Here is an 18,948-nt window from a genome sequence, read left to right as displayed (position 1 = left end):
GTGCCTGGTACATAGCAGGCCTTTAATAAATATTTGTTGAGTGACTAGAGTATTAAAGGGATGAAAAGAAGATTCCACAACAGTACAGATCAGCTCATCTAAATATCTATAATTTTAAAATGGAAATGAATAAACACCCACTTCAAGTAAAAATATCACTATTAAATTGCTTAGAAAAATGCATCTACATCTAAGCTAAAAGCTGACTAATATACTAAGAGGCCTGAACAAAGCATTTATAGGACTGAAGGAATCCCCCCAATCTATGATTGCTTTTAAGAATTTTTTAATGATCACGGACTAGCATTTATATATATAATATGTATCATAGATAAGAAAAGTTTAAAGTTTTACCTACATGTATTTTCAAAGCTCTTTCCATATAATCATAGGTAGCATATAGCACTTTTAAGATTTGCAAAGTACATTACATATCTCATATGACCTCCACAACAATATTATGAGGTAGTTGTTATTATTGCCATTTTAAAGATGAAGAAATTGAAGCTAAGGAACATGAAATGACTTGCCCAGGGTTACACTGCTAGTAAATATCTGAAGCAGAATTTATCCAAATATAAAGCTCAGAAATAGTGTAAACTACACAGAAAAGATCAAAGAGAGTGGCCTAAGATATTCAAAGAAAGTTTCCTTACATACATAAATGGAACTAAAATTTAGGCAATTTGAAAAGAAATCTATATATATTTTTCTTAGCACTTAAACCACTTCACAAAGCCTTCATAAGGGATAGTAATCTTTACCATATCATATGCCAAAAGTGATATAAAATATCAAGCTTGGTGTGACTATATTATTGTCCATTAGAACTACACTTTAGTTTCATCACCGTGTCCATTTATCTATATATAATATCACTAAAATAGATGTATGATGACATCAAGGCTTGCTTGCTCGCTTGTTTTTGTGAGAAAATTGGGATTAAATGACCTGCCAAGTGTTAAGTGAAGCTGTATTTGAACTCAGATTCTCCCTGACTCCAGGGCTGGTATTCTATCTACTGCTTTTGCCATCTAGCTGCCTCAAGGTCAAAGCTTTAATGAATTTGACATACTATTTTATTTCAAAAGCTCTTTCTGAAGTAATTACGATAACCATCTTTTTTAGCCAAATTCAATAAAAGCAAGCACTAGTAAAGGAAATGTAAATCAATAAAACTTAGATTTTATCTCATACCCATATTTGCAAAAATAATATTAAAAAGTCAATTCTAAACAGGCTGTGAGAATAGATACACCCATACTGGTAAAACCATAAAATGATATACCTTTTTTAGAAATTGTGAATATTCTTCAACGAAGTCAAAGAGAGGTGAAGGACAAATAAATAGGAGCAAAGCAGCAATGACCTTTCAGATCAATGGATGGGGAAGAGTTCATGATCAAGAGACACAAAGGATCACACAGATAAAAAGGGTTAATTTTGGTTACATAAAATTAAGTTACTAAACCAAACTAAACTAAACTAAACAAATAAAGAAAGAAAGGAACAGTCAACTTGAGGCTGGAGTGGAGTAAGGTCAAAGAAATAAGCTTCTCTGACAAAGGACTTAATTCAAGATAAATTTATTTACACTTAAAAGAATAAGACCTTCTGCATAAGTTGTCAAAAGATATAAAACCAAGCAATTCTCAAAGAAAAAAAAGTTCAAATTTAAAAAGAATCCAAATCGGAGAGCAATTTGGAACTATGCTCAAAAAGTTATCAAACTGTGCATACCCTTTGATCTAGCAGTGTTATATCCCAAAGAGATTTTAAAGAAGGGAAAGGGATCTGTATGTGCAAGAATGTTTGTGGCGGCCCTCTTTGTAGTGGCCAGAAACTGGAAACTGAGTGGATGCTCATTAATTGGAGAATGGCTAAATAAATTGTGGTATATGAATATTATGGAATATTATTGTTCTGTAAGAAATGACCAACAGGAGGATTTCAGAAAGGCCTGGAGAGACTTAGACGAACTCATGCAGAGTGAAATGAGCAGGACCAGATGATCATTATATACTTCAACAACAATACTATATGATGATCAATTCTGATGGGCCTGGCCATCTTCAACAATGAGATGAAACAAATCAGTTCCAAGGGTGCAGTAATGAATTGAACTAGATACACCCAGCGAAAGAACTCTGGGAGATGACTAAGAACCATTACATTGAATTCCCAATCCCTATATTTTTTCCTGCCCTCATATTTTTTTTAAAATTTCCTTCATAGGCTAATTGTACAATATTTCAGAGTCTGATTCTTTTTGTACAGCAAAATAACGGTTTGGACATGTAAACTTATTTTGTATTTAATGTATACTTTAATATATTTAACACGTACTAGTCATCCTACCATCTAGGGGAGGGGGTGGGGGGAAAAAGGGGAAAAATTGGAATAAAAGGTTTGGCAATTGTCAATGCTGTAAAATTACCCATGCATATAACTTGTAAATAAAAAAGCTATAATAAAAAAAATTTAAAAATAAAAATAAAAAGAATCTAAATCACTAAAAATTAAAGAAATATAAATAAAATTAATTCTGTAGTTCTAGCTTATCCCCTTAGCTTGGCCAAGATAAGAAAAATGACAAATGCTGGACAAGCTGGGGGAAATAAGACACATTAATGCACTATTGATGTAATTGATAAATTTGTGTAACACTTCTGGAAACTGATTTGGATCTATTCACTTTTTAAAGTGTGTATACACTTTGCCCCAGTGATACCACTACTAGGCCTATTCTCCAAATATATAAATCAAAAAAAAGAGGATTTTATATGCACTAAAATATTTATAGCAGCTCTTTTTGTAGTGACATAGAACTGAAAAATAATGAGATGCCCTTCAAGTGGGGAAAAACTGAACAAATTATGTTATGAAAAACTACTGTGCTTCTAAGATACAACTAAAGGAAAGGTTTCAGAGAAACGTGGGAAGACTTGTACAAACTGAACAGACTAAAAATAAAAAACAGAAAACAAAACCAACTACCAGAAGACAATTTATGCAATAACATTTATTACACTGCAAAGACAAACAGCATTGAAAGCCTGATCAGTACAATAATCAAGCACGATTCCAGAAGACCAATGAAAAAGACAATGCTAATCATACCTCATTTAAATAAATGAAGTTTTAAAGTTCCTAATAAAACTGAGATCATAATGTAATTACAACATAAGACTAAAATATAACATTCCTAAAGTTTGTCTTTCTAACAATCCATTTCATTAAAGAATTATGAGTGAAATGTGAAACAGCCAGGAAATTAAGGAGGTGAGGGAGAGGAATCCATCACCTACACCCCCACCCAAATTAAATTACTGTAGAATTTATAACTTTCAAAATTTTCAAGAAGCTAGGGACTTTCCAGATAGGACTGAGCAGCCTCAATGATGGTGGCACAATTTTGCCAGTTTATTAATAATGTTAAGTTTGCAAAACTCTAGTATAAACCACTTGTTAATGTAGTAAAAATACAAATCTGGTCTAAATAATAATCAAGGAGAAAAATATACAATTGCAGAAAAGTCACCCTTTGAAACATTCTTATTTTGACCTTTTCCCCCAAATGGAGTAATAATTGTAACATTCCTACTATATGTGCCACAGAACCAATAAAGTACTATTTTAAATTTTATCCTTGCGCTTCTAGTAGCCAGATAAATAAAGTACGTCCATTAGTGTTTCCAATTTATAGGTTCTTCTAATACTAACATAAAATCAACTCCAAAAATTTTACACAGGACACCACAAGATATTCTACAAAACAAATGTGTTTGTTACTGGAAGAGTTTCTAAATATTAATAGTGGCTAATAGTCACCAAAATGTGTATGTGTATTTGTTTTTTAAATGATTTTAGTCATTTAAAATGTTCTCAGAGTTAAATTTTAATACAACTCTCAGATTACCAAACATCAACTAGATCATTTATTAATATCTGGTTCAAGGAAAGTCATTTCTTTAACAACAAGAGTTAAATGAAATGTGCCAACCACTATATTTCTTTCTCCTAATCACATGTCCTATTCATGAGTTTTTTTCTGATCCACTGTCAACAGGATAGTAGCAGGCTTGAGCCAAGTAACTGTTTATTTGGTTTTACATTATACTCCAATCAACAAGTTCGATTAAAGGCCAATGTGCCTCTACTACTCTCAAAGGGCTTTACATTGTGAGGGAAACAACATGTATACACAAAGAAATAAATACAAATTTCCTGCAAGGTAAAATTTAAAATTATTTGCATGCAAAAGAAGGATACCCTTCCTAGCTGGGATATCAGAGTCAAGGAAGTAACAGCACTTGGGCTAAGCTTTGAAGGAAGCCCTCTGAGGCAGGACTGAAGACAAAGTGAGTGCATTCCAGATGTGGGGAACAGTTTGCGCAAACACATGGATGAAAGTGATGGAATACTATGTTAAGAGGCAAGCAGGCCATTTTGACTGGAAAGGAGAACACACAAAGGAGCATAATGTATAATAAATAATCTGGCTCAGATAGGCCAGAAGCAGACTGTAAAAGGTTTTAAATGGTAAAGAATATTTTTGTATTTTATCCTAGAGGCTTAAATGTACATATTTAGTATAAAGCTTTAGTGAATAATTCATTCAGAAAACAATTAAGTGAAAGCAAATACAGGTAAATATATACCTATATACACATATACATAACACCCCACACGTTATCCCCACAGGGCTTACAATCTACTAGGAAAGAGAAAATATGTACAACTATGAGACAAGGAGAGCTCTGATAATATTATCAATTTTGTATCTGATCTGGGAGCCAACAGACAAGCCTTCGTGTAGCCCCAAGATGGGCTTTGAAGAAGGAGAATAATTTCAATAAGGAAAACATTCTTGTCATAGGGAAAAAAGCACAAAAGCATAAAGACAATAAAGAGGAGGATGATAACAGAGAGATGAAGTATGTCCAATTTGGCTGAACAAACTTTATGAAGCAGTATTGAAGTAAGACTCAAAAGGAATAGATCCCTGAATACCAGAATCAGGCATTTTTACTTGAAATCAAAAGTTTTAAGATCATTTGCAGCTTCAACAAATGCTAGTTCACCTTATCCATTTCAAATGTAATTAAATCATAAAATAAGATTCCTTGATGTCACTATCATGTTCATCTTCAAAATACAAATGCAAATATACAAAATTCTGGATCCAATTTTATTTACATTTCTGAGTTTTTAAAAGTGGTTAATTATTCTATGAGAATCCCAGGGACAAAGATTCATGTACTGTCTTAAAAAAAATTTTGTTTTGTATCCTGAGCAATAATTTGCCAGAGGTATATACTTAATAAATTGCATCAAACAAGGAAGGAATGAAACCCAAATCTTCTTGGCTTCAAGATAAGCTCAGTCTGCTACCTCTCATATGCAGTTAAAAAAAAAAAAGAGGCAGAACCAGAAAATTAGAACACATTTATAAGGACCAGAAAAGAGGAAAGGTTAATGTATAAATAGACAAATCTAGAATCTTCATAAGATCTGACAGAATGACTGGAAAACAACAATATTTTATAATCTGAAATTAATTTAAATATGAATTCACTAATTTTCTTTAAAACTCAATTTTAAAACTGTCATATTCCAATAAGAGGCCTTTTCAGATCCTCCTTTCTGCTAATGTCATCCCTCACCTCCAAATTTATTTTGTATTTATTTTTGTACATGTTTGAATAAACTTCTGTGCATATTTTTATGTTTACTTATAGACTGTAAGCTCCCTAAGGGCGAAGACTTAATTGTTTGCTGAATGAATTGTCCACTGAAGCAAGGGACTAATTATTTAAATTCACATTTCTAGAATAAAATGCAAAAATACTCTTTGGCATTTAAATCTTTTTACATACTATCCTTGTATCTCCACATCCTATCCCAGTATCTGACAGAGTAGGCACATAAATTAGCATTTGCTCATTGGTGTAAACAGTTACTAAGAAAGTTAAGTTGAATATACTAATGTTCAAAGATAAATAAAACATTTAAATTTAAAAATGCAACCTAATTTTAAAAAATGACTAGGAGCATGTTGAACTGATAAAACTGGATTCTTCTGAAAATGAGAAAAATATTTGGCTCTTCAATTGAGTCAAGAATATTCAGTGGTTTTTGCCTAACTAACCCTACTATTTAGAATAATGTACCGTAAAGTACACTTTACGCCAAGGATGCCATTTACTACAACTGTAAGAATCCTGTGGCAGTCAAAGAGAAAACAAATAGGAGTCTATTCTGTTATAGTACCAATGAGCAAAAGCTATCAAATAGTAGTTTATGCTAGATTTTTGGAAGCACTACCCCAAAGTTACAGTGTTCATGCCACTGACAAGGATCTTTATTTTTATACCCTTTATATTATTTGTGTAGTTTTTTACTACAAAGCCCTCAATTCAGTTTTGTATTATGCTATTCAGCTACATAAATTTCATACTAAATGGATACTCACATTTGCTTTGCCCATAGTTGAAATTCTTTGATAGAACTAAATGCAAAATTTTAAGATTCCTTCCACTTTTTTAGGTAGTTTTCCAAAGTGTCTTACAAAATTCCCATTCTTTTAGGGTTATTATTTTGCCAATATCTTGTTTTTAAATGATACATTAAAGCTAAAAACTAATTTTATTCACATTTATCAATCCTATACTACTATTTAATATACTATTTTAACGACTAGAAATGTTCTTATAAGTCATCACTCATTTCTATAAAGCTATCAGTAAAGCCAAAAAACAGATTTGTCTAATTTGCAAATCAAAAAGTCTGAACTACTAAAGATGGGTCAACCAGTCTCTGGGGCAAATTTAAGAATTTTATTTCAAAATCCCTGCCCATTTGGCAGTATTCCAAATTTTCATATATTATCACTCTCTCTTCTCTTTCATATATCCATTTTCAAAAATAAATCTGTTAAAACACATTTCTCCTGTAACTTCACTGAATATAAAATCTTATGTGTTGGAACTCTGTATGGCAATGCTCTTATACAAATAATTTTACAAACATAATTCTCATAATGTAAACAGAAGAAAAAAATAGTACAGACTGAAACGATAATTTTCTAGGTTATGTCCAAGCCATCTATTAAGGATAAATTAAAAGGCTCTTTACCTGTCAGGACCTGAGTTCAGGCACTCAAAAGTTTCGTATTTCTCTTGCGGGAGCTGAAGACAATACTAATCCCTGCACTGTGTAGGGAGGTGCATTCCTTGCACTGGTTTAAGTGCTAGTGATTTCACCAACCCTTGAAGTGCAGAACAGTAAAAAAACAGTTTTCAGCCGTTTTTCTTACTGATTTATTTTAAAATATTACAAAGAACTCAAATGTTTTAAAAATAAACTATTTCTATTTAAGGACAGGTGTCTTAGTTTGAAGAGACATAGGCCATGGTTTTCCTGGAATACTATAGCTTACTGCACAAGTCTTTTTTTCATTAATGAAACTTAAAAGGAAGGAAGGTTAAATATGTGGTAATGGTTTCATGTCTTCAAATTATCATCATTTTCATCTTAATGCACCAAAAGTTAGTCCTTCCTATAGCAAACGAACCAGCTTTTCTGAAAAGCATTTTAGATGGCGCATAAGATTGATGTTTCTTCCATTTCCCCAAAATTTTCATATTTCATTAATATCTAGTATTAAGAATTTGGGGAGTCAAATTTATCAAGTTCCACTATCAGTTTATGGAGAAACATCAAATGATCATGTCTATCATTATTCAAGAGCAGGCATATGATACCTGAAAACAGGTGAATCTAACCTTATTTCTAAAAATAATTGCAAGGTACACATTTGTGTGTAGATACTAAATAATAACAGCACTGTAAATAAAGTAAAAAAATCACTCTGAATTATTCGTATTTCTCTACACATACCACAAAATAAGAAGCTAGTGTGACCTGCTAGCATCCAATATTTTCAAAGCTTTGAGTTGAGTGAATTCTCACAAGGCCCTCTAGTTTGGGAATCCCCTTCCCCCCTCCTTTAAGGCAGAGATCATTAACAATTATAAGGAAACTGAACTCAGGAAACATATCCTTGCCTAAATTGGAGGGAAAGATTTAACTTGAAATTTTCTATGAACATTAATGCCTCATCTACAGTTTTCTCAAAGCCTTCTTTACTTCCTTACAACAGTTTTCATTTCTCTCCACTCCCTTAATACACCCACCACTGCTTCCTTGGACTAGAGATCACTATCAAGTTGGGCATCAACTTTGAATGTATGCACATTCAAAACTTGGAGGCCCTCTGACTTCTTTGCAAACCTTTTCAGAACAATTTTCAAAGAATAGTAGACAAGATAAAAATCAAACACAAGCTAAGCAAGCCAGCAAGAGGAGTAATTGCTGGTAGTGTTTTATTTTCTTCCACTTTAACCTGTCTAAGATGGGAACCACTAAAAACTTCTTTGGCATCCTTCCAATTAATTCGCGTGTTTTCAGTCCAGGAAGAAAGTTTGTCTTGGTATGGCTGGCTAAGTGTTTCCATTTTTCTTCACAGTTAGAAAAATTAAATAATCACTCTTTTGAGTTAACAAGCCATTCCAAACAAAATTGGAAGTTATTCAAATCCATTTAAAGGATCTGCTTCCTCTAAACCTAAAACCACAGCAGTTTCATCCCATTTGTAATCAAATTTAACACGAGTGCTTTGTTAGTTTGAGCATCTGCTATTTAAATTTTGCTTCTTTCCTATGGGCCAAAGAATTTTTAAAATAATCATCAAATAGACCTTTAGGTATTAAATTGTATTTAAATACTTCCTTGAACAGGCTGAGATGGAAGAGAACAAAAAATATTACTCTAAATACTCAAGTTAAAAACTCAACTCTTAATTCTTATATTATATCCAATTTTAATAATCTCTTCTCAGGGAGATAGCAAAGATATTGGTAATTGTAAGATAGCATGCCATAGGAGGCAACAAGTTCCAGCTTTGGCTTTAGAGTCACAGGATCTGGGTGTGGACTCTTGCTTTCTCACTTAATACCTATGTGACCCTGGGCAAGGCACCTTAACCTGTCTAGGCTACCTACTTTGTAAAATGAGAGGCTTGACCTACCAGCTTTCTTCCAGTTTAACTATAAAACCCTAAAAAGTAATTCTGCTGGAATTGCCAATGTAAATTCTGTAAGTTTATGCCAATCATGATTTCTACATGGCAGTTTGTATAGGATTAAGATTTGAGACCTCAACTGAATTGTTTCTACAATCCATTTCCTAATTACATGATTTAATATAACTTTTTCCACTCATTTAAAAGATGCCAATATAAAGGTTTCCTATTCAATGGATTTTATTTCTTTTAAAAAGACCTTTCTGCTTAAAGTACCTTTCAACCATTTCCACATCACCATATAAATTTCCTTTGCTCCTTTGTTCAGTAAGATTCAAAATATTAGTTTAAAGCTACAGTTTGAGAGTAAAACTAAGAAAACTATGTATAAACTTAGAACCAAGTAACTCTAGTAAATGCCTTTACTGTATATTTTAACAGGCCTGGTATTAGAGTAGATTCCATTTTTCATTTGTGAAAAACCAAGGTCAATAATTTGCCCAGGGCCACAAAAAAATTCAATGTAAGAAGTAGGTTCAGAACTGTCCGGTGTCCATCATTCTATTATTATATTATTCTCAAACATAGTATGGCATTAAAATGTCTAACACTCCATATCTAAGACATTCTTACAGAGACTTATTTACTTCCTAAAACAACATTTATAGTGTAACAAACCAAAGCAGAAAATGGTTCTTACCTTCATCTCCTTCTGGTGCATAGGAAGCTGTAATAATGTCAATGTCAGCACAATTCATCACAATCTGATTGGTGGCCTGCCTCACCTAGGAACAAAAATCAACAATGTCATGAATCCTCTTGATCTTTCTTTCACAAGATGTTTGCTCTGTTTATTTTAACTGTGTGCCATTGTTAATAGCTGTTAATGCAAAACCTTCATTTAAAACTGGGCTTTGGGTATTAAGAGATCAGAGATGGAAATAGAAGATCTGAGTAAATTAGTATAAATCATGAAAATATGTCAAAACCAGTAAAAGCTACAGTAACATTTGCTAAAATTTGTACATCTAAATAAGCTGAGTAAATAAAGGACTCCTGCCCACAAGTTTTGATTACATACAAATTTATTTTGTAATATTTAGTGAACACAATTCATTCTAATGAAATGGCTTAAACAACTGAATGGCATAGAATAGGAATGGCAAATGTCCTAAAGAAATTGCAATACATCAAATCAGGCCAAAGTTTCTAAAGAAAATTGATTTTTTAAATCATTAATTTTATACATTTAAGAAATTTACACTTAACAGTCTAACTCAAACTTATATAAGGTTTAAAGGTTTACAAATCTCTCAACAACCCTGTGATATAGGTGCTATTTTAAGTCCTTCACCCCTATTTAATAGATTAAAAAAACTGAGCCTTAAGAGATTTTAAATCACTTGTCTAGTATTACAAGGCTAGTGAATAAGTAGAATTTGAATCCAATTCTTCCTCAATTCTAAGTGGAGAACTCTACCTACTACACCATGATGTCTCTGGTAAGGAGATAATTATATCACTAAAAAGTAGAAGGAAAAAGTTGTTATTTTTAACCAGTGATTAATTCTGAGTCAATAATAGCCTTAATTAAATCATTGGAAGTACAGTGTTGAACCTTAACAAATTTTTAAAAATCTTTCCTTAAGTTTTCTTGTTTCAGTGCCAATGTATTATTCAGAAAGCAATATTTTAAAAACAATGTTTGTTCCCATAATTTATTTCAGAAAAATATCCTCAAATAGCATTAAGTCAATTATATCACAAAAGGCTATTTAGTCTACAATATTTGGACTAGAGGTTTTGCTACTCATAAATTACCAGCTATATTGTATTGGACTGTTATTTTGCAATAAAAAAAAAAAAGTACACATAAACGAAGCAGTGACTGAGTAGATCATTTCCCCAAAGGGCTAAATGTATAGTTATCTTTTGCTGAGTTTAAAGTTTATGCTAATAGAACAATTACAGTGGCTTAGTTACCTGTTTTTTCTCCTTATCTAGGCAACCACATTTTCATTTTGTCAACATCTAGTGTAGACTTAATGGTAGCCAAGCAGTTAATCTACCAGCTTCAAAATAATACTTACTCTCCTATTTTAAAAAGGCTATGCCAAATTACATTTAGCATCTTACCACTGTTACAATTGTGGAGTAAAGTATATGCATATCTTGGAAATGGATAGTCTACAACTTCTAGCAGGACATAATTTCCAACATATTTAGGGCAAACCACCTGTTCACACTAACAACTTAAAATGCTGAGCAGTTACTATTTTTTCAAGAACATTTGTCAGTTCTAGAAAGGGTAGAAAGGAAGGAACAGAAATATTTTAAAAATATAACTTCACCCAGAGTTTTATTAGAAGAGTTCATTAATTTTTAAAAACTTGTTAGACTTTAAAAAAAAACACTGATGGATTTCAACCAAAAAGATATTTGAGCATCACCCAACATTTTATAATTAAATACTAGTTATATAAGATTTAAAAAAACCATACTATATTGAAGTACTTTTTATCTCTTAGTACTACTCATACTACTTAGAGATTACTCATAAAAGCTATTTTTGAAAAAAGCTAACAGATACAGATTAACCTTGGTTTGGAATACTTGCATGTTCTTAAAACATATTACAGAAATTAAAGAGATAAGAAAAATGATTTCAAAAGAAAATATCCATAGAACTCATGAAATAAATATTGTAAATGGTATATACATGGTCTTGTAAGAAACATCAAAGATGATTTCAAAACTACTCCAAGTTATTACTCCAACTTACTCCAAGTTGGTACTTTCTAAACACCAGCACTGATTTGATAATACAACTGAGCTCATCAATGATTTCTCTCAGCAAGAACATATAAGCAATACTATTTCAGCATCAACTGAAGTGATAAACAGTTCAAACAAATTTTACTATTACTGCTTTCAGATTATCTTCTTGTTCCAAAACCCAAGTTTCCTAACTTTAGACTCAGTGTCTAATTTCTAGATTTGAAGCAAATATTAAGTATTAAAATGTTTTAATAACAAGCTCATTTTCAACTTTTTCATTTTATTCTTCCAAATTACGGAATATTCATGTATCCTTTGTTTCCTGCCCAGAGTTTTAGCCTACCAGGTTGTCAGATACAGAATGCACTTCAGTAATAACTGGGCTAAGAAGACAGTTTGACCCCTTGGTAACAATTTTACAAAGGAGGTTTCCTATGCCTGGAGAGACTGCAATCTGTAACAGCTTGTGTTTTTCTGACTAAGTTTTTTTACCAGAATCATTCAGAACTATACAAGGTATTTGTTATAGCGTGAACCAAGAATCTCTACTAAGCCCAGATTGTCATTAACAGAAAGTCCAGTTGCGACCATTTTTAAATGGATGTCATTTTAAAGTATGACTCATTCAGATTAGCAAGATACTTGAGTTTCATCATGTGCATATAAAATTTATAATAATCTGAGTCTATGAAGCAGCAGTAAAATTTCTCAAGGCAACCATAAAAAGATGATTTGTTAACATAAATATGGGTCAAATTTTCTAACACCAAAATGTTAACAAAAACATATATAAATAAAGCTGCAAACTTAAATCTCAAAACCTGATTTCAGTATAAATCATATCTCAGAAGACTCCTAACCAATTTGGGGCCAAAACAGATTAATATTATACCAAAGGACTCATTCTAGACTAGTATAAACAAACTAAAGAAACTCAGATATACAGAAAAACGTCTGTGTTGAGTACAATAAACAGACAATCTGTACTACAATAGTACATCTCACTAGGTTCAGCAAGACCATCATGAAAATCAGGAAGCAAGCTTTAAAATCTCTAACCAGCTAAAACGAATGGCATTAAGTACATGCTGTTATTAAAAATTCAAGCACTTCAACCATAGGAGATTGCCTCAATTTCCCTTTCAGAACCTCTTTACTTATTTTATCTAATAATATTGTGTATCTGACTATTTCCAGCTCACAGGTGATTAGAAATCACAAATTAGAAGACATCTCTTAGTTGGGCAGAAGGTACATAGAAAAACAAACAACTGAGGATGAAGAAGGATAATGGAAGAAAAAAAATTTTTTGAAGACACAAAGTTATGAAAAACTTAGGCAGGGGTCATTTATTCAAGGGGCAAATAGTTTTATAAACATCTCAATAATCTGAGCCAATGTCAATGGGAAAAGCACAGGACTTTTACTCAAACAACCTGGGTTTCAGTACTAGCTGCTCTGCTACTTGCATGCTGTATGTATGATCTTATCAAAGTTTCTTGATGAACATTAATTTACTACTCATCTATAAAATAAGTCAGATTAAATAATTTCTAAGCTCCTTTTCAATTCTAACCCTATGATATATATATCATATATCTGATATTATGGCATCTGAAATTATCATGTGAGAGTCATATTATGGCATAGCAAAGTAAATGATGGAAATGATTACCTAGAGTAATAAAAATTGTATTACTTTTCATAAACTTTAAGGTGACAGAGGTATATAGTGCAATCCTAGAAATTTCTCCATTCAAAAAAGTTTACATTTTTTAAAGTTCTGGAATCTAAAGAAGTTTGCTACAGTTATTTAGAAAACTTGACTTTCTTCCCTGACAACTAGCTAAAGGAGTATATTACTGCATAATACCAGTGTGTTGTACTTTAGACCTCCTCCCAACAACATATTTAGAGGAAAAAGTAGTGAAAAGTCAGTGTATGTCAGAATAAGGTTTTATTAACCTCTTCAAAGTATTTCTTGATCTGAAAAATTTCAATTCAATTACAAACATTTCCCTCCTTTCACCTACCCCACTCAAAAAAAGTGGAAATACAAAGAATATCAAAATGATTACTCATGGAATGCAAAAATGCTTTGAAGAATAACTACCACACCACAAGGATCTGACAATATTCATTAAGGTGCCAAGGAGTCTTCCTTTCAGTCAAAATAACTATTATAGTTGTAACTACCCTCTCAGTAACAATATAATTTTTTGCTGGCATATACTGATCTCTGGCCTTGAAGATTTAGGCTACTTCTGTTTTATCACAGGAGAAAGCCCAAGTATTATATCATTTATCATTACAGGGTTTTATCAAGACAGATAGCCACATTCACTAATCTATAAACTACTTTAAGTTTACTATTTGAGACATCTACCAAATGCATTTGCCTCAAAAAAAAAAAAAAAAAAAAAAAAAAAAAAAAAAAAAAAAAAAAAAAAAAAAAAAACAAAAAAACAGTAAGGGGAAAAAAGGACTAGTTTTTCTAGATACAAAGAAATTAAGATTTCAAAACCTAAGTCATCTGCACTAATTTTGCACAAAGGCAAAAGACCTGCACATGGACAATAATTTCTTCACCTCCCCCACAGGCCCACACCCAAAACAAAGTTAAAAATCCACTAAGTTTCTAATATGTAACCTGTACAAATACTCTAGGCTTATCGTAAGATTTTGCAACTATGGTACCTGAACAATTTGCATACTTTTTTATGATACTTCGCCAGTGGAATTAATTCCATCCATCTGCATTACAAAATAGGTCTTTAAAGGTATTAATTTTGTTAAGTCAAATGTCCATATTAAGAGGAAACTTCTTGTTTTAGTTCACATGAACATTAACAAACCTTGCTAAATACTCTTTAAATCTACATACTATAACCACCTTTTAATAGCTTCATGTTCCTCTTATTATTTACATATTCCAATATTTTACATACACATAAATGTTTTTATTATAATTCCAATACATTAATATATAGGTTCTCAAATCCAAAAATAGGCTTTCCTGTAATGGTCAGCTCTTTTGAAGAGCAAGAATATTTAAAGAAAAGAAACCTGTATTTATTTGCTCCAGGTATTCCATTAAAAACAAACAAACAAACAAACAAAAAAACTTCTAGCCCTATCCTCTCATTCCTTAAATTCAAACTATGAAATAAACTTAAAATTGTTTTTGCCTGTATATATTTTCTATTTCTCTATGTACTTCTTGTAAATCTTTTTTTTTTTTCTGAAAAAGGAGCAATTGTGACAATTTTAAAAAAGATGAAAAAAAAAAATGTGATTTTTAAGGATTACTCTTTTCTCACCATTTCATTCATCACTAGGTCAATCTTCCTGCAGTTTGGCCAAGTCACAAGACAGAATAATGTTTACAAATCCTCCCACCTACCCCCTGCTAACATATCAAACAGCAGAAAAAAAATCACTCCACTCAAACCATAACTAGACCCAGACTCCCAAATCCTAATTTTAGACCAAGATCTTCTCATTGGGCATTCATTTATATAAATGGAAAAAAAAATTTTAAGTCACCTTATTTTCACAATGCTAAATTTTGCCTTTTGACGCAGTAGCACATCAAAAATATTCCATCTGCTTGAACAACCATTTTGGAAGAATTTTTACCCTGTTTATCTTGCCCTTTAGGCTGTCATAGAAGTCTGCCAAGTTCACTGAATGAGCTTTTAACAAACATTCCAAGACTATTTCATATCTCTTTAATTTCACTAATAAATCCTGTTCTCTAAAACACAGGCCTATTGGGTTTTTCCTATCCCCATTGTAATAAAGAAAAAGGGGGGAAAGCCATAAAAGCATTTTAAGGGCATCAAATACATTATTGCTCATTTTTCTCCCAACATGGCACGTGTTTTAAAGACTATAACTGATCCAAGTTAGACTAAACATTTCCTATTTCAAAATTCCATTTCATTCTTCTCAAACCACTCTAAATGGTACATGTGTAGGCTTGAAATTTAGCAAAATCTGAAATAAAGCAGACGATGAAAAAAAGTACGACTTACTCATACCTACAATTATAAAGAAAAGAATATTTTCACCAATGATATGCTAAAACTAACTGTTCTCGGGGAAGGCACTGTTTGGTAACTACCACTGTAGCAATAAATCCACCTGCTTCAAAGAGCCCCTAAATCGGGGCGCTGGGACTCTGAAATGAAGAAAAGGAGGGAAGGGGTTGTGCCCCAGCTTCGAAGGGGATGGGGGGGGGGGGGCGGAGAGGAAGGAGAAAAGAGAGGGGAACAAAGTCACTGCTGCACTGTCACTAGGGGGAGGATCATCTTCCTGGCCTTAGAACAAGGGCGGGGAAAATGTGCCAACAAACTGGACTGAGATTAACCTTCCCCGGTCTCCCCCGGTTTCCCCCGCCTCTAATCTCCCGCAACCTCAACCCCCAGTCCCCCAGGCAGCGGGAGGACAGAGAAGTGACAGACTGGAAGGTAGAGGAAGAAGAGACACCTCTCCGATGACCCCTCTTCCTCCCTGAATCACCCTCTCAAGAATAATGCAGCAAAGCCCGGAAGGGGCGGAGTGGGGAGATCCACACAGGTGTGCTCCGAGGCTCTTTTGGGGAGGGAGGGGAGACTCGGACAGATTTCTGGGTTCCCCTGCCCCCAGTCCTTTGCCACAGCTTTTTTCCAGAGGACCTCGCCCCCACCTCCCCTAGTGCAAGTCGAAAAGAGATGGGGAGGGTGGGCCTCGCCGCCTCCTCCTCCGGGGCCTCCTAGCCCAGCGGGGCGGGGCGCGGCCCCCTGCCCTCCTCGCCGCCGCCTCCCCCCCTCCAGCGACGCGGCCTAACTGCCCTGATCCCCCCACATGCCCACGCCCGCCTCACCCCTCCCCAGACCCGCGTGCGGTCCCCGGGACCGATCTCGGGGCTCGGGGCTACCTGGGCGGCGGCCTCCAGCTTGCCCTCGAAGGTGAAGTCCAGTAGGTCGGGTTTGAGGCAGAGACTGTAGTTGATCGGGGAGACGTCGGCCGGCAGCCGCTCGAAGGGCCTCTTCTCCGGCATCGCGGCGGCGGGGCCCAAGCTGTGGAGGCGGCGGCCGAGGCAGAAGCTGAGACGGCGGAGGAGGAGGACGAAGGGGGGAGGAGGAGGAGGAGGAGAAGGAGGGCCGAGGAAGCGCAGGCGGCGGCTACAGGGCAGGCGGCGAGCTAGGGAGAGGGGGGCGGCGGCGGCGGCGGCCAGCCACATCCACAGAGCGCGGGCTACCGCCTGAGGAGACCGAGAGAGCCGGGGGGAGGGGGAGGCCCAGCCCGAGCGAGTGCGAGGGGCCGAGGGAGGGAGCGAGCAAGCGATCGGGCGGCACACTGGGGGAGGGGGGAGGGGGGAGGGAAGAGGAGGGGGTGGAGGGATGGGTGGAGGGAGGGAAAGGGAGGTGGAGGCGGCGGGAGGCATGCGTGCGCGATCCCGCAGCCGGGCGCGCCCCCACCGAGGCGTGCACGCCCAGGGTTGCAACGCGACGTAGGGGGGGCCAGGATGCGGGCCGGAGCGGAGGGGAGCAGAGGGGAGCAGAAGGAGAGGCGGTGCACCTGTCAGGCAGGGGGCGCGGAGTCCATGAGCTGTGCGTCCCAGAAAGACTGGGAAGTAGTCAGTTGAGTTAAGAAAAAAGATCCAAGTTTCGTGAATTTTTTTTTTTTTTTTTTGCCTCTAAGCCAAAATCCGACCAAGGCTTTAAAGCCGTGCTTCGGAAAATTCGACCAGGAAAATCCCCTTTTGGCTCCATCAACCTCTTGGAATCCTGAGGTGATGAAAAACTGGGAGGAAAATTTTGTTGTGGCTCCGGCTCGTGACGCCCCGGCCTCGGGCAAATCCGAGGAAACGACGTGAAACTTTCTCTAGGATCGGGGCGGGGGGTCTCCGTCCCGAATTGAATTTTTCCACTTCCAATTACAGTCTTTTGCTCATTAATTTAAAAGACACCTATTCTCAGTCTTGATGCCACGCTGCTAGCGCCTGGGAATACTAAGACAAACACAGTTGTCCCCTTAAAGAACTTGCCTTCTACTGGAAGTAGACGTGGGATGACAGATTTAGAGTTCCGTGCCATCTCTTTATTTCACAGATGAGCAAATAGGTTCAGTGATTTGACAGGTCACTCTGCTAGTGTCAGCATAAAGTCCAAATCCATTACTTGTAACCATTGAAATTTTAAAATGGAGGGAGATTAGCTAGTACTGGGTGGGTGGGAAATCTGGATAGGCTTTCTGGAGAAGACAGCTTCAGCTAAGCTTTGAGAGAAAAGATAGCTTCTTAACAGTCAGGTGGAGGGGGTAGAGCGTTCTGGGCATGTGCAACAGCACAGAAATCTTGGGGAGGGCGGGGAAGAGGAACAGACCAGTTTGGCTGGAAAATAGAATGCACTTAAAGTTAGGAATGTGTGGTAAGCATGGAAAGATAAGTTAGTACTCACTTCTGCAAAGCAAGGCCTTTTAAAATTAAACAAGAGTTTGGGTTATCTGAGAGGCAAAAGAGAGTTCCTCTGGATCTTTTTAGGCAGGGGACTGGCATGTTGTGAACTGTGCTTGAAGAATTAATTTGGCAGCTGTGTAAAAGATAGACTGGGTAAAGGACAACTGTTAATTCCTCCAAGAAGTCCTTCCTAAGCAATATGCTAACCATAAATCAATCTATAAATGAAAATTATTCTTCTCTCAAATCACTTCCCAATTAGAAATTCTCTTGTGAATGTTTATTATTACCTAGTAGTATCTTTTCTTACTGCCCTAGTTCTATTTTGTTTTCTGTACAGGTTTTGTTACCACACACACACAAGCCTATAAACATCTTGAGCAGAAACTATTCTGCTCTGCTGAGAAAACTGAACTGTATTTCTTTAGCTTAATCTACTCTATACCCATTACCTCCTTCCTTACTAAAGTCAAAGAATGATTGCCTTCCTCTTTGCCAAAACTAATCCTTCCATTTAAACCTCCTTTCCTAGGATGCTGTTTCAGTTATTCATCCCTTCTCTTTGCTCATGATTGCTGTAGCTCTACTTGCTTCTTCCATTCTCTCTACCATTCTTTAAAAAAAAAAAAAAGGAAAAAAC

At 35.4% G+C, this 18,948-nt stretch overlaps 1 protein-coding gene across 1 annotated transcript in view; it reads right to left on the bottom strand.

The window, feature by feature from the left end:
• Nucleotides 1-17,548, bottom strand: part of NPEPPS (aminopeptidase puromycin sensitive) — a 74,865-nt gene extending 57,317 nt beyond the window's left edge. Inside the window, exons 1-2 of the mRNA XM_051994679.1 lie at nt 16,785-17,548; nt 9,786-9,870 (exon numbers count right to left, since the gene is read on the bottom strand). Of these exons, the coding sequence (XP_051850639.1) occupies nt 9,786-9,870; nt 16,785-17,294 (595 nt within the window). The 5' untranslated portion in view covers nt 17,295-17,548. The remainder of the gene's footprint in view (nt 1-9,785; nt 9,871-16,784) is intronic.
• Between the last annotated feature and the right edge of the window lie 1,400 nt (nt 17,549-18,948).

Source organism: Antechinus flavipes, chromosome 4 (genome assembly GCF_016432865.1).
Source record: "Antechinus flavipes isolate AdamAnt ecotype Samford, QLD, Australia chromosome 4, AdamAnt_v2, whole genome shotgun sequence".
Taxonomy (NCBI): Eukaryota; Metazoa; Chordata; class Mammalia; order Dasyuromorphia; family Dasyuridae; genus Antechinus; species Antechinus flavipes.
This window is presented reverse-complemented; position numbering and strand designations above follow the sequence as displayed.